The following is a 14,221-nucleotide window of genomic DNA, read 5'->3' as shown; positions in this document are numbered from 1 at the left end:
TGTCTTCCATGCGAGTTCAAACTCATTGCCATAGGAAAGCCAATCACAGTGAGGAACAAGGCATTAGTGGCAGCCATGACATGAAGCCATGAATGATTAGGAACCAGCCGTTCGTGTATGGCAGACAACAGCAGTTCGGTGCACCTTTGTCTTCTTAAAGAGCAGGCAGAGTTTGGCTTTGCTGACTCCAAAGTAAGTTAGGAGAGAGCTGAAACTAATCTTACCCGACACCTTCAAATATCTCCAAATCTTAATCTCCATCTCTACGCAAAAATCTGAGCCTTTCACCCCGCTGCCAGCCTAAAAGAATGTTGCAGAGCCTTGCGTTAGATTAATGGCAGACAAAGACGACAAGGACGCATCGATTGATTCCAGTCATAATTCGAGCCTGTAAAGATGCACCCATTCCAACTTTCTTAGCTGGATTAAGCAGGTCACCGGTTCATGTTCCTATCCTCTAATTGGTTTCATCTATGTATGAACTAACGGAGAACTAGGGCTTCATCAGAGCTGCACTCATCTCCAGCACCTGACGAGATGCAACGACGGATGACAACTGAGCATGGCATGCCTGAAGGAGCAGCCTTTCCGCCAATCATTGGAGCGAATCCACCGGCCCGGACATATCTTTTGTGTGTGGGCGATATGAGACGCGTGGAGCACCGTCCTTTCCGTGGACCCGCGGCGGTGTTGCTGTCATCCCTCACCTCACCGCCCATCCAGTGGAGTATTGGACCAGCCTTCCTCCATTAACCATTCTCACCCTCCGTCTCGAATCCAAACACTCCAAAAAGCATGCATGCCATGGCTTCTCGCCACTCGGCCACATGTTGGTCCTAGCAGAAAATGTGGCAATAAGCAGTCGTCCTTCCCCCACCTCATATCACTCCGGCCTTTATAACCTCACGCCATCATCGACGCACCTCTCACTTCAGCCCTTCCCTCCTTATCTCTCTCCCCCTCCTTCCCTTCCTGTCTTACGGGAGCTGCAAAATGGTATCGAACAGCATTAGCCTACTATGCTTTCTGATCATCTGTATGTGTTCTTACTCACCACCCTCCACCTTGTTTGTAGGTGTCTGCCGTCGTGCACACTGATGACGAAGGCGTCGACAATGGTCCGGTTGTCGATTACAATGGCAATCCTGTCGACAAATCCAAGACAGGGGGATGGCTCGGTGCTGGTCTCATCTTAGGTGATTAACTACTTGTCCACTTGGAGCTCGCTGTTGCCTATACGTGCAACAGGACCGGTATGTGTGAGACAGGACTGAGGGCTACGTGCACTGTTTCAGGGACGGAGCTGGCGGAGAGAGTCTGCGTGATGGGCATCTCGATGAACTTGGTCACTTACCTGGTGGGAGATCTGCATCTGTCCACCTCGAGTTCAGCTAATGTCGTCACAAACTTCATGGGCGCTCTTAATCTTCTAGCATTGCTCGGAGGCTTCTTAGCCGATGCTAAGCTCGGTCGTTACATGACCGTCGCCATCTTCGCCACCATCACTGCTGCGGTATGACCATCTAAGAACCACTCCCATTGATACTCTTCATGCCGCGCTTACCGCGAACAGTGTGATGATATGATGTTGACATTTATACTGTTGCTTGTGACATCAGGGCGTGAGCTTGTTGACGATGGCCACATCGCTTAGCAGCATGAGGCCATCCGCCTGCGACAGCGTGCGGGTGGCCCACCACGAGTGCGTCGCGGCCAGCGGCGACCAGCTCGCTATGCTCTTCGTCTCACTCTACACGATCGCTCTGGGAGCAGGCGGCATCAAGGCCAACGTGTCGGGCTTCGGCTCCGACCAGTTCGACAACCGCGACCCCAGGGAAGAGAAGGCCATGATCTTCTTCTTCAACCGCTTCTACTTCTGCATCAGCCTCGGCTCGCTGTTCGCGGTCACGGTGCTGGTGTACATCCAGGACAACGTCGGCCGGGGGTGGGGGTACGGCATATCTGCCGCCACCATGGTGGTCGCGGTGGTGGTGATGCTGGTGGGCACGCCACGGTACCGGTTCAGGCGGCCGCAGGGCAGCCCATTGACGGTGATAGGGAGGGTGTTCTTGTCGGCGTGGCAGAAGAGGAAGCTGCCTCACCCGGCCGATCCCAGCGAGCTCAACGAGTACCACGAGGCCCAGGTTGCGCACACCGAATGGTTCAGGTAAACGTCTTGGATAAGCACATTACATGGCATATTTTCATTGGCGATCCGATCTTAACATGATCTCGCTTTGGATTCCCTTTCGCAGGTGCCTCGACAAAGCCGCCATTCAAGCGTGTAACACCAGCTCGAGCAAAGAAGGTGGAAATGGCGGCGCCTGCGACGTCGGCGAGGCAGCCACCGTGACGGAAGTGGAAGAGGTGAAGATGGTCCTGAAGCTGCTCCCGATCTGGTCCACCTGCATTCTCTTCTGGACCGTCTACTCCCAGATGACCACCTTCTCCGTGGAGCAGGCCACGTACATGAACCGCCACATCGGCTCCTTCGTCTACCCCTCCGGCTCCCTCTCGTTCTTCCTCTTCATCTCCATCCTCCTCTTCACGTCCCTCAACGAGAAGCTCCTCGTCCCCCTCGCCCGCAGCTTCACCCGCAACGTGCAGGGGATCACAAGCCTGCAACGGGCCGGCGTCGGCCTCGCTCTCTCCATACTCGCCATGGCCGTCTCCGCGGCGGTGGAGAAGAAGAGGAGAGACTCCTCGGTGCATGACGACACCAAGATAAGCGTGTTCTGGCTCGTCCCGCAGTTCTTCTTGGTGGGAGCCGGCGAGGCCTTCGCCTACGTGGGTCAGCTCGAGTTCTTCATCAGGGAAGCCCCCGAGAGGATGAAGTCGATGAGCACCGGTCTCTTCCTGTCAACGCTGTCCATGGGGTTCTTCTTCAGCAGCATGCTTGTGTCTCTGGTCGACAAGGCCACCGAAGGGGGTTGGATCAAGAACAACTTGGACAAGGGGAGGTTGGACTACTTCTACGCCATGCTCGCGGTGCTGGGTGCCATAAACTTCGGGGTTTTCTTGGTGTTCGCGAGTCGCCATGAGTACAAGGTGCAGAGCTACGACGTGAGCAAGCAAGGCAAGGAGCTCGGGAGCTGGAAGGACGACGGCGTCGATGAACAGATAAAGGGAATGGACGTGTAGGAGAAGGATCGAGGATTTTTCCTCCTTTAGTCCTTTTTTTTCTCTCTCTCTTATCCAAGCTTCGATTCCCTGCATTTCCAATGTAAGAGCAATGGCGTGCAGAGGATTCAGAATCCAAGAACTCGTTCCTCAATGGAAATTAATGTAAGAGAACAGTATGTTTTAGACAGGGTTGTTGATGCCACGATGGCCCATTGGACCATCTTGGAAGCCCAACTGTGACCCGTTTACCACTTGGGAAATAGAAGGGTGCCGTCACACTTGGCCCATTTATATCTTTAATATTCATGACATTTGGCGTTAAGACATATTATATCATTCTTGATCGGAATTAATAATATTAATTTTGTTTTAACATAATAAAAAGCATTTGTAGAAAATTATTGTTTTTTTTCATTATGTTTTTATCTTCTACCATACATTAGATAGGGTCTCTGTCTCGATAGTTGTTAAGGGACAATTTGGTCGGTCGGCCATTGGTACGACTCCTAGGCTCGCGATCAATTATTCACTTTAGACGTACTTACACAGTTTTGTCCTTTTTAGAGCATGTGAACTCTAAAAAACACCTATGAGGGTAAGGAGACCTGATAGATTTATGAGTCCTTGGTTCCTATACTCCTCGACCAACGTGGGACTAAATCGTTTTATCAGTACTCCCTCCCGTAAGAGAGCCAAGGTGTATGACTCGGGAGAGTGTTTGCTCGGTCAAGGTGCAGGCCTTAGGCCCTCCTTCTAACGCCAATCTGATAAAGGACAATTTGATCGATTGTCCATTGGTACGTCCCATAGGCTCACATCCTCCGGAAAAAAACAAAATCGTGCGGGTACGCCCATCGTTCAAAGCAGATAATTTCTTATTAGCCTATGGGCTGTACCAATGACCGACCGACCAAATTGTCCCTTATCATATTTACGCTAGAAATAGGACCCAAGACCTACACCTCGATCGAGCAAACTCACTCTCGAATTGTACACTTTGACTATTAACCCTTGGCTAAATGATTAGTGTTCCTAATATTGACATATGAATGGCTTTTTTTTCTTTGAGCTAAATGATTAGTGTGTTTTCAGAATCGAAATGATGCTATTATTATTTGGGAAAGTAGCTTTGCAGGAGAAAGTAAAAAGAAAGAAGAAAAAAAGAGTAGAAAAGGAGTATGAATGCAGCATACAACCATCTTTTGTCAGATGTACCACAACATTGCCTTTTCTTTGTCTTTACTTTGCTTACTCTTCTATCATTCATTACATATTGTGTGATAAGAAGAGTTTGATGTTGTTTTGCGTTTAGGTTTTTCTCAGCTATTACAAAAAATCAAACATTGTACTGATTTAGAGAGTTATGTATCTTTTTTCTTCTTTTTTTTCCTTTTTGATTGTTAAAGTGTTTTTTTTTTTTTGTGGGGGGTGTAAACATATGAAAGATAATAATAAGACTGACATATATGTTCACTTAGAGATATGAATCAATCAATCAAGTGGATGTGTTGTGATAAGCAAGACTTGTTGAGCTACAAAACATGCGAAAGGATCCAAAATGGTTGAAGACCTTTCAGCGTCATTCCAATGTTTGCGAGATGTGCATTGGATGCTTCTGCGGCGTGTGGGGAAGCGTCCTTTGGAGGGCAATGTTTCTTCTTCCACCACCACCTCTTTCTCTCGTCTGAGACGAGAAGAGGGTGTGCTCACAGCCACTGGAACACATCACGAAACCTCAGTAAAAGAAAGTCTTCGATTTTTCGAGCCTTCGGTATTTGACTGGTCAACGTCATCGAACTTTTTTCTGCCCTACGGATTCATCGAAAGCAGCTAAAAGAAGCCTCTCTCTCTCTCTCTCTCTCTCTCTCTCTCTCTCTCTCTCTCTCTCTCTCTCTCATCTCTCCCACTGATTGATTGATCGACTCATCGGCAAAGTCTCTGCTGCTTTGGTTTGTCTGTCTTGCATTGGGACCATTGTTTCGGGGATCACACAATTAATTAATGTGTTTCTCTCTCGTAATTTGAATTCAACACAACCTTTTCTTTTCTGATGGTGTAGTAACAATCCATGAGTTCAATGCTCGATCACGGCGGCGGCCATCGAGAAGCGACTCAGTGCCATTCGAAAGCAAGCTTCCGCCATGACTGACTGTTTGCTTCGTGAACTCATCACAGCCATGATTAGGCTCTTATGCTATTGGAGACGATGGGATGGGATAATTAACAGCCAACACAATGAATAATTAGATGGGTTTCGTTGGCCACTCGTAGTCTGCTCCTCACTGTCTGTGTTGGACTGTCATTTTGCGATCATTACCGACATCCATAATGATGCCAAGATTTAACGAACACAACAAAAATCTCATCACATGATTTATTATGGGGCCCATCGGCGGCACCATAGAGGTGGGACCCACGGCGGGTTAAGATGTTTGACCACCCACATCTATCTTAATTTACCACGATAATATATCCGGGTATAATAATTACGTATTAAAAATTATCGACACCTCATTGTCACATGACCAATACATTTTTCTCGTCATGTAATCAATACCTTATAATCATTCAAACGTTATGATATCATTCATAATTTATAAATGATCGGATACGATAATAATATCTCATCGTGATGTGATCAATATGAATATTATGATCTTATTCATAGTTATATCATATTCTTTGGATTATGTGTGATTACATCTAATGCTAAAGAATCATTTTTAACATGAAAACATGATTTAGTGCAATAGTCCAAAATGTCATCATTAAAAAGACCCCTCAAATACATTATTTCTTAGTATATTAGTCTATTACAGACTCTACATTAGTCGAAACAATCGACTCGAAAGTTAACTTAAACTTCAAATAGATTACGTAATATTCGATGCAATCTCAAATCAAACAATCTTAAAATGACGTCATAAACAAACACAAAATAAGAATATGTTTTGACAAAAAAAAGTTTTGATGGTGGATAATAATATTTTGGGATCAAATTATTTCTTCATCACTTATCTTTAAACAAAAAATAAATTCCATCATCACTTACAATTATTTGTGGGGAAACATGATCGATTACATCTAACAACCATTTGGCATCTCAAATAGTCGATAGTGGGATGTCATGATTACATTCTAATAATGTCTCTATTTATTTATGTTAAATGTTTATTACTTTAGCAATTTCACACAAATCACATGATGACACGTGGATCTCAAATAATTGAAACATTATAGAGGATAGATAGTCAATTCATCCATCCCAAAATCTCGATAGAACATATATTCCCAATAAATGAAACATCCCAATGATATATTTTGTTGGGAATCGAGTTAAGGATCAAATTATATATTAATAATGAATTAAAAGTTTGAGCTCGTGAGCCTTTAGCTCCATCTGGACCGTTGATCAAGCTCGATGGGCGGTCTTGATCCTTCGTCCTCCTCTGTGTAATGAGCCCTTTAACCTCGTCATTTGGCCTACAAACATTGTACGTTAACGATGAGCACCCATCATCGATCGATAACACGGGCGTCACGGCACGCGGGCTGCGGCCAATGACGCAATCCCACCCCCGACAGGCCACGAGCGTTGGTGCACGTGTCGTACAGTCGGCGCGTTGGTCCCGTGTACGGTGCACGCGCCCCCACGCCTTATCATACGTCATCGTCGACTTTTCCCCCCTCTCCTCGGGGTCCGCGGGGGCGGCGCGACGTGGTAGTCTGCGCTGGCGTGGCGGCGACCTCGACCGCGATTGGAGGAAAAAGGGGGGACCCACGCGGGCTGGGGTCGTGCAAACGAAGGTGGGTGTACAGTGACGTGCCCGCGGGCGCCCAGAACGAAGCTGCCATGCTCCAACTCGGGCGCAACAAAGAGGAGCCGAAGCAGAGCAGGCCATAAATGGCCATTCCATTTAGTCGCTACTCCACGCTGCGTCCACTCTGCCGCAGGCAAACTAGAGCTGATCGCGACGCTTTGAGTGTCACTGCCAAGGATCGCAGGACGGGAGCCGCCTGTTGCATGGGAGGGGCTTAGAGTCCTCCAAAAGTCACAGAAGAAAAAAGAAATATGAAGCGATGAATGAAGAAAAATGTGTGTGTGGATTTTTGTGCTTTGAGGAACACACAACATGGTGTGAGAACGAATGCTAGTAGGGACCATGCCTCCTTGCTTCCTGTTTGCAGGGAGTGTCAAAGTCATGTCAGAGATGATCCTTTACCCCCTGATTCCCCAACCTGAAATCTCAAGGAAGCTCGTGTGCTTCCTTTCTTATTCTTCTTGCAAGCGAGGTTGCTAATCTTCATCTGTGTCTGAAACATCGAATAACTACGTTGAAAGAAGTAAATGAAGAAAGGGAAGCATTCCGGAGGAGGATTATTGTTGAGGTTGGAGTTTGAAGGAAGGAGGGAGGGAGGGAGGGAGGGAAAAGACTCGAAGGTGAGTCCGCCGTGCGACCCACAGGGCGGTGGGCGTCACGTGCGGTCTGCAGTACGGCGCGCCCCTTCCTGTGCATAGCCCCCTCTGCAACAATGCAACGCCACCGATCTGTGTGAAGAGAGAGACAGAGACCAACAGCACCTCTGCGACTTTGGCATGGTTCAGTACTAAGACTTGCAGGCTTTTATACCATCTCTCTCTCTCTCTCTCTCGCTCGCTACCGAGACGGCTTCCTTCTCTTCTTACTCTCACCTCTCGCTCTCTCTCTCTCTCTCTCTCTCACACACACACACACACATACGCACGCACACGAGAGACTGTTGTCGAATACTGATGGTAAAGGATATGGGTGATGTTACTAGAGTTGTCAGTGGCACTGCAGCAGCGATCGGACAATAAGAACGCTCGAGGCGTGTGATGATGCGTAGGTGAAAGATAGGTAGAGAGAAGATTCATTGGTAGATATATTCATAGCTAGCAGGCAGAGAGAGAGAGAGAGAGATGCCTGCTCTGGTGCTGCTGCAGCAGCTGCCTCCTCTTATTTCCACGCCCACGCCCACGCCCACGCCCACGGAGCACGTATCGGGTGCTGCCGCGGTGACGCTAAGGGACGGGTCACCCCCTCTCGGATTCCCCTCCTCCGCCGCGTACCGCATTTATACCCCACCTGCGGCGCTCGCAGTCCATGTCTCCTCTCCTCCCCCTCCCCTCGTGATCCCTTTACTCCGCATTCCTTTTGAATCCTTGTGAGGGCTCCGGAGATCCGTTTGAGCTCTCGTGTGTCCGCGAGTGACGATGGGGGAGACCGTGCCGACCGCGCCGCCGCTGCTGGCGCCGCCGGTGGTGGTGGTGGCGCCCAGCCCCAAGTCGCCGCCCAAGTACCCCGACCTCTGCGGCCGCCGGAGGCTGCAGCTCGAGCTGCAGATCCTGAACCGCGAGGTTGGCTTCATCGAGGTAACCCCACCAAATCCTTCCTACTCTTTCTCGAGCAAAAATGTCATCTTTTAATGGAAGTCTGCGAAGTGGAATGACTGTGAAATGATGGCTATCCTACTAATGCTTCTGATGGCTGTGCTTGAAAGCAACATTTAGATGGATTATCTTGTAATCTTTAGCTGCAATTTGAAGTAAGAGAGGTTGTTGAGTTGCTAAGGTTTTGATTCGAGAGTCAAAGGTGTTTCCTTGCCAAGTAGTTGAACATAGAAGGGATTTGTCACCTAGTAGAGTAAAGAGTCATGTCCAAATGAACAGACATCAAGATGTTAAGACTATATCAGTAACAACATGAAGTTTAGGGAAGGAAAACAGAAAGATTTTAATGCCAAAAGATGTTGCTGTGGCTAAAAAGCATTTTGGAACTGGATCTACTTTGTTTCCAGGTAGACTTGCATTAGTTCTTCTTAAGGAACTTGGCATCTCTGCCTTCATGACAATGAAACAAATGGATGCTGTCTTTGAGTTTAATATTATGATTCTCTTTTCTGTGAAACTAAAAATCGATTAAAATGGTTAGAAGATCAACGGATTTTTAACCAGAAACTTACTATGTGGAGAGTGAGCAGCAATATATTCTGATATTGTGGCACGAAGTGCTGATACTCTCTGTTCTGATTCAAGTATGAATTTTGTTTTGCAAAGTGTAAATATCTCATTGAAATTCTATTTTCGAGCAGGAGGAGTTGCAATCACTTGAAGGAATTCAACCTGTTTCCAGATGCTGCAAAGAGTATGCTTCACTTATCAGTAGTACTTTGTGACTTTCTTTCTTTGCAATCGAGAAAACGAAAGATGCTAGGTTGGCTCCACAAGTGTCTAAACACCTCAGGGAATTTATACGGGAGGAGTTTAACATTCTTTTCATTTCCAGAATCAATGATATATTTCATTTTTCTTTTTCTTTCTGATCTGTGAAGTTCTAGTGCTTGCTCAAGTAAAAGTTACTTGAACCAATGTTAGCAATTCCCACAAAATGCATCTAGTAACTCTCATGGTAGTGACCATCAATTTAGGAAACAAATATTTAGCATAATTTTTGCTAAATGGCTCGACTGAATTTGTCTCATCTGTTGTAGAGCTTTTAGATATTAAGGTGTGAGACATTATTGTCAGTGTTTTTTTGTTTGTGAGTGGGGTGTGGCACCTGTTTTCTTTTCCTCTGTAGCTCTTTCTGGAGATCTGGATCCAAGACGGGCTCCCTCTTTTGTTCCCATGTGGCAGCTTGATCTATTCTTTTCTTTCTGCTTAATAAATTAATGTGATAATTGATCCATCTTCCCCCCAGAAAAGGATAAAATAAAAGAATTGTGACACTTCAATTTTTTGTTGAACTTGAAAAATTGCTGAGTGCTTCACCAGGCCTTAATTCAATATAGATTTGAGGTGTTGAAGATGATAAGCTGTTGACTTAGATGAAAAATAGATTTTTCCTTCAGAAATTATGGAACTTCCAATTATGGTTAAATTGCATAGCATTTTATGCAGATAACATTTATAAATCATGACTATTTTGCAGGGTCAACGATTTTGTGGGAACGAAACCTGATCCCTTGATCCCTATGTATGATTCTTCAACTTCTTCACATGTTTTATGCTAAGTTTTGTGTAAAAACATGTAACTTTTGTATGTTTCTTCTGTCAAACAGAAATAAGCGGAGGCACAAATCGTGTTGCTTGTGGAGATGGATACGGTACTTTCTGAATTTTGTTGTCTTTTATCAGTTTTATTCATTTCTTTCCTGAGTATCATATAAGCAAAAACATATCCAATTCTGAAGCAGTGTGGAACAATGAAACTTGACATTCAAAAACAAAAAGAGAAAAATAGTTTGGTCTAGTGTGATGTAACTTTGTATTATAAATTCACCTGGGCTCTTGTTGTGTTTTGAGGTATGAATGTTCTTTATTACGTAGTTGCTGATCTATTAGCTCCTTTCATAATTATTTGCAAGGACATGAACCAGCAATCTCCTCAGAAGATAGCAGCTACATTATTTGACATGTTGGGTTGCTTTAGATTACTGATAGGTGCTATTTTTAATGTCTTTTCGACTGTGCCGTCATTAAGTATTATACTTTGGCATTATGTCTTGTTTGATGGCTAAGTTATCTAGAAGGTGATATTATAAAAAGCAATGAAAAATGATGTTCCTTTATTTCGAACCATGAAATATCCCTTTTGAATGAAATAAACTGAAGTGTCGGTGCCTGTCTTAATATGCTTATTTATCTCAACATTTCTTCTGTTTAAAATAATATGTATGTTATGTTTAAAAATAAAAAAAATGCCAAGTCCAACTCTGACATGCTTTATTGATGCAAAACATGGTCCTTGGGGTTAACTAGCTTCTTTGGTTTAGATTGGATTTTGATAATGACTAAATCTCGATTATATTCTTGAAGTTGTTAAAAAATATCTACATTTAGTTGAACTTTAAGTGTATATACAGCTTCAGATTTATATAATAAAAGTTGATGTTCTAACAACCACTACGGAGGGGTTCTAACCTCGATATGAATCAAAATTACTGTATATTTAGTGTAATTCTGCGGCTTGTGCCTGGAATAAATGGAAACTGTTGTTTCAGAATAAACAAAAGCCTGACTGTTTCCTTCATGAAAATTGTGTCTCCTCGTTGACAATTGTTGTTATCTGTTTAAGATACTCCTACAGTAAAGCAACAAGGACTCAATAATTTTTTTGCACTTGTAATTTGAAATGACCAGGTTTATCATTTTCAAGGCATTGGTTAAAAGGAACAGAAAAGTCAGAAATCAGAAATTTAAATAAGAAAATGAATTAGCAATTGAAAACCATGAATCGATGGCAATCATGAGTGAGTCTTGGATGCTTTTCTGTTGATTAATTCTCTTCATGTAATGTTTTTGGCTAAAGAAGTGCTACAAAAATATATTTTCCTATGATTAATATTTAATAGTTGACTAGCATAAAGAATAACTACTTGAAAAAATTGGTCAGAACATCTACGATTCTGTTTGTATTTGACCTAGTGAATATATGCTTGCTCTAGTAATATATGGATGATAAGTGCATCTTATTCATTTTAGATTCTTTCTTGTGCTCCCATGTCATCTAGTCGGTGCACGTTGACTGCCAGATTTATTTTTCTTTTGATGTCACCAGAACATTGCTCCAAAAGTCAGATAACTTGTCGTAAAATCTTGGATGCTTATAATTTATAAGCTTTGGTAATTAAGAATTTAAGATCCACATAATTACACACCAGTCAATATTCTCATTATGTGGACCTTAATTTTGTTCGTAAATATCTTAATGATCATGCTCTATATTTGAAGAGCTGCAACAGATATTACAGCACCAAATTTTTGCCATCTTCTGAGTTGTTAGTGTCATATCCATATGAAGTCCTTTCACCAGGTTCAGAGGTTGACAATTTAGTATACAGATGATGTAACAAAGATCATTAGTTGTTATTAGAAATTAATATGAGAAAATAAGTTTTCTTTATTTTGCAAAAAAGCGTTTATACAAATGCCAAAAGGACTTGTTTGGTTCATGTGCAGGTCAAAGTTGTGTTTCAATTTCTCATGGATTTGCTGCTTCAGTGAGTGTTGCTCTTGTCCACGAAGCTGTTCCTGTTGTCAATGTGAATGTCCCAGCTCTCAATGCTGTGAGGCTTCTCCCGGCAGACCGTGCTGCAGTTGTGCAGAAGTTCCTTGCATCTGCAGCAGAGCATGCTGCAGCTGCTCGAAGCTTTCCTGCTGTAACATAGGAACATGCTGTAGCTGCCTGAAATTTCCTTGCAGCCGTGACAGAAAATGCAGCAGCTGCTCGAAGACTCCTTGCAGTTGTGAAGGAACATGCTTCAGCTGCTCAAAAGTTCCATGCACTTGCAGCAGAACATGCTGCAGCTGCTCGGAGGTTCCTTGCAGTTGCGGTAGAACATGCTGCAGCTGCTTGAAAATTCCTGGCAGTTGTAGGAGAACATGCTGCAGCTGCTCAAAAATTCCTTGCACTTGTGGTCAAACATGCTGCAGCTGCTCCAATGCTTGCAGTTGTGCTGGAACATGCTTCAGGTGCTCAAAAGATCCTTGCACTTGTGGCCGAACATGCTGCAGCTGCTCCAATCCTTGCAGTTGTGCTGGAACATGCTGCAGCTGCACAAAGAATCCTTGCAGTTGCGGCAAAACCTGCTGCAGTTGTTCAGATGTATCTTGCTGCAAACCGAAATGCCATTGCCTGAATGCTTCCTCCTGCAGGCCTCGTTGCTGTAGGTGGTGGTCTTCCTGCTTCGGACCATGGCGGTGTGGCTGGAGGCCTTCATGCTCCTGTTCATACTGCGATCAACCATGTTGCGGCGGCTGCAAGACATCATGCTCCAACTCATGTTGTACTCAGCCACTCTGTGGTGGCTGGCGGCCATCATGCCCCAGTTCATGCTGTGCTGAAAAATGGTGCTGTGGCTGGAATCCTACATGCTCCAGACCACATTGCGACTGCTCACGGTGCTGTGGCCGGAGACTTTCATGCTTCGGACCATGCTGTTTCTCAAATCGGTGCCGTAGCTCGAGAACTTGTGCGCTTCCAAAACTCTCCTGCCCGGACTATTCTTGTGGTTGTGTCTGGTCCTGCACAAGGTGTACAGATGTATGCCTCCTACCTAAGTGTACTAAACCCTGCTGTACCACTGGATGTCTATGTTAGGATCAGACCATAATTTTGTATTCCTTTGTTCTGGCTTGACATACCATATTAATTCTCTTGTATCCCTGAATCATGTTGTTTGATATATAGAATTCTGCCCATCTGTTTGCCAGGGCCTGTTAAATTCTTGATCATCATTGTCTTCTTTAGGAGATTTCACAAAAATTCTTGACGCACATTATATCTGTTGCAGACATATTGTGGTCTTCATCGCATAACAAGATCAAGAATAAGAACAATGTGTAAGAAGAGCAGCACTGAAGACTGACCCGTGGAACAACAACTGCAATGAAGAAGAAGGTTTTGTCTGAAACCAATGCCACGAAAGGCTCCTATCGAAGCCCTGTTGAATAGGGCAGCGAATACTCGAAGAACAAGTGTGAAGATCTCCAAACCACAGGCGTCGCAGCAATCACTGATCACAGTCCTGTGACCATGCCATGGTTTCTTCTGCACCAGTAACATCTTTGGTGCTGTCTCAGGAGCATCCACACAAATGGATCACGCAGAGCATCTTCTTCCTTCCGGTTGCTGTCTTCATCGAACCAGATGCAGACAATCCAAGAAAGTATGTCGGCAAATAATTGAAATATTTGGGTAGGCCCAACGGAATGAACACCAAAAACAATTAAGCACTTGCAAGTTATGAACCACTGTTGATGATTAGCCAACCACTCGTGAAAGTTCTCAGCACTCACATCATTCTTCTTCATGGAAAGAGAATGGATGAAGTTAACTATGCTGAAACGTAGAGAAGTCTGCCATTTCATAAGCATGTCTCAGATATGAAGGACTGACTTCCAAGTGGAAGCCATCACAGAAATAAGATGAGCTTCGAAGATAAATCTCAAGTCCCTTTTAGGGGTGCAGGAACTCCACCCAACTCTGTATTCTGTGTGTGCAAAGCAAAATACCAGATCAGGTTTACATGATGGTGTGTCCATCCACAGTAACAGTGACAGCAATAATGATGC

At 44.5% G+C, this 14,221-nt stretch overlaps 2 protein-coding genes across 2 annotated transcripts; both read left to right on the top strand.

Moving 5' to 3' along the window:
* The first annotated feature begins 838 nt into the window (after positions 1-838).
* LOC135617434 (protein NRT1/ PTR FAMILY 6.4-like) lies at positions 839-3,423 on the top strand. The gene is made up of 5 exons (XM_065117631.1): positions 839-996; positions 1,076-1,196; positions 1,296-1,513; positions 1,620-2,167; positions 2,256-3,423. Exons 1-5 carry the CDS (start codon positions 994-996, stop codon positions 3,139-3,141), a joined length of 1,776 nt encoding a protein of 591 aa, XP_064973703.1. The 5' UTR covers positions 839-993; the 3' UTR covers positions 3,142-3,423.
* Positions 3,424-7,576: 4,153 nt separating this feature from the next.
* On the top strand, positions 7,577-13,374 carry LOC135617432 (guanine nucleotide-binding protein subunit gamma 4-like). Its single transcript, XM_065117626.1, has 5 exons — positions 7,577-8,518; positions 9,238-9,290; positions 10,077-10,121; positions 10,207-10,251; positions 12,107-13,374. Exons 1-5 carry the CDS (start codon positions 8,360-8,362, stop codon positions 13,245-13,247), a joined length of 1,443 nt encoding a protein of 480 aa, XP_064973698.1. The 5' UTR covers positions 7,577-8,359; the 3' UTR covers positions 13,248-13,374.
* The last annotated feature ends 847 nt before the right edge of the window (positions 13,375-14,221 follow it).

Source organism: Musa acuminata, chromosome BXJ1-3, assembly GCF_036884655.1.
Source record: "Musa acuminata AAA Group cultivar baxijiao chromosome BXJ1-3, Cavendish_Baxijiao_AAA, whole genome shotgun sequence".
NCBI classification, from domain to species: Eukaryota; Viridiplantae; Streptophyta; class Magnoliopsida; order Zingiberales; family Musaceae; genus Musa; species Musa acuminata.
The sequence above is the reverse complement of the archived record's forward strand: the minus strand, read 5'-3'. Positions and strand labels throughout refer to the sequence as shown.

Coding starts and splice junctions, on each gene's coding strand:
- LOC135617434 (XM_065117631.1), top strand. Junction 1,197..1,295: donor CGGTGCTGGTCTCATCTTAG/GTGATTAACTAC, acceptor GCACTGTTTCAG/GGACGGAGCTGGCGGAGAGA. Junction 1,514..1,619: donor TCGCCACCATCACTGCTGCG/GTATGACCATCT, acceptor TTGTGACATCAG/GGCGTGAGCTTGTTGACGAT.
- LOC135617432 (XM_065117626.1), top strand. CDS start 8,360: ATGGGGGAGACCGTGCCGACCGCGCCGCCGCTGCTGGCGCCGCCGGTG. Junction 10,122..10,206: donor CCTGATCCCTTGATCCCTAT/GTATGATTCTTC, acceptor TCTGTCAAACAG/AAATAAGCGGAGGCACAAAT. Junction 10,252..12,106: donor TGCTTGTGGAGATGGATACG/GTACTTTCTGAA, acceptor GTTCATGTGCAG/GTCAAAGTTGTGTTTCAATT.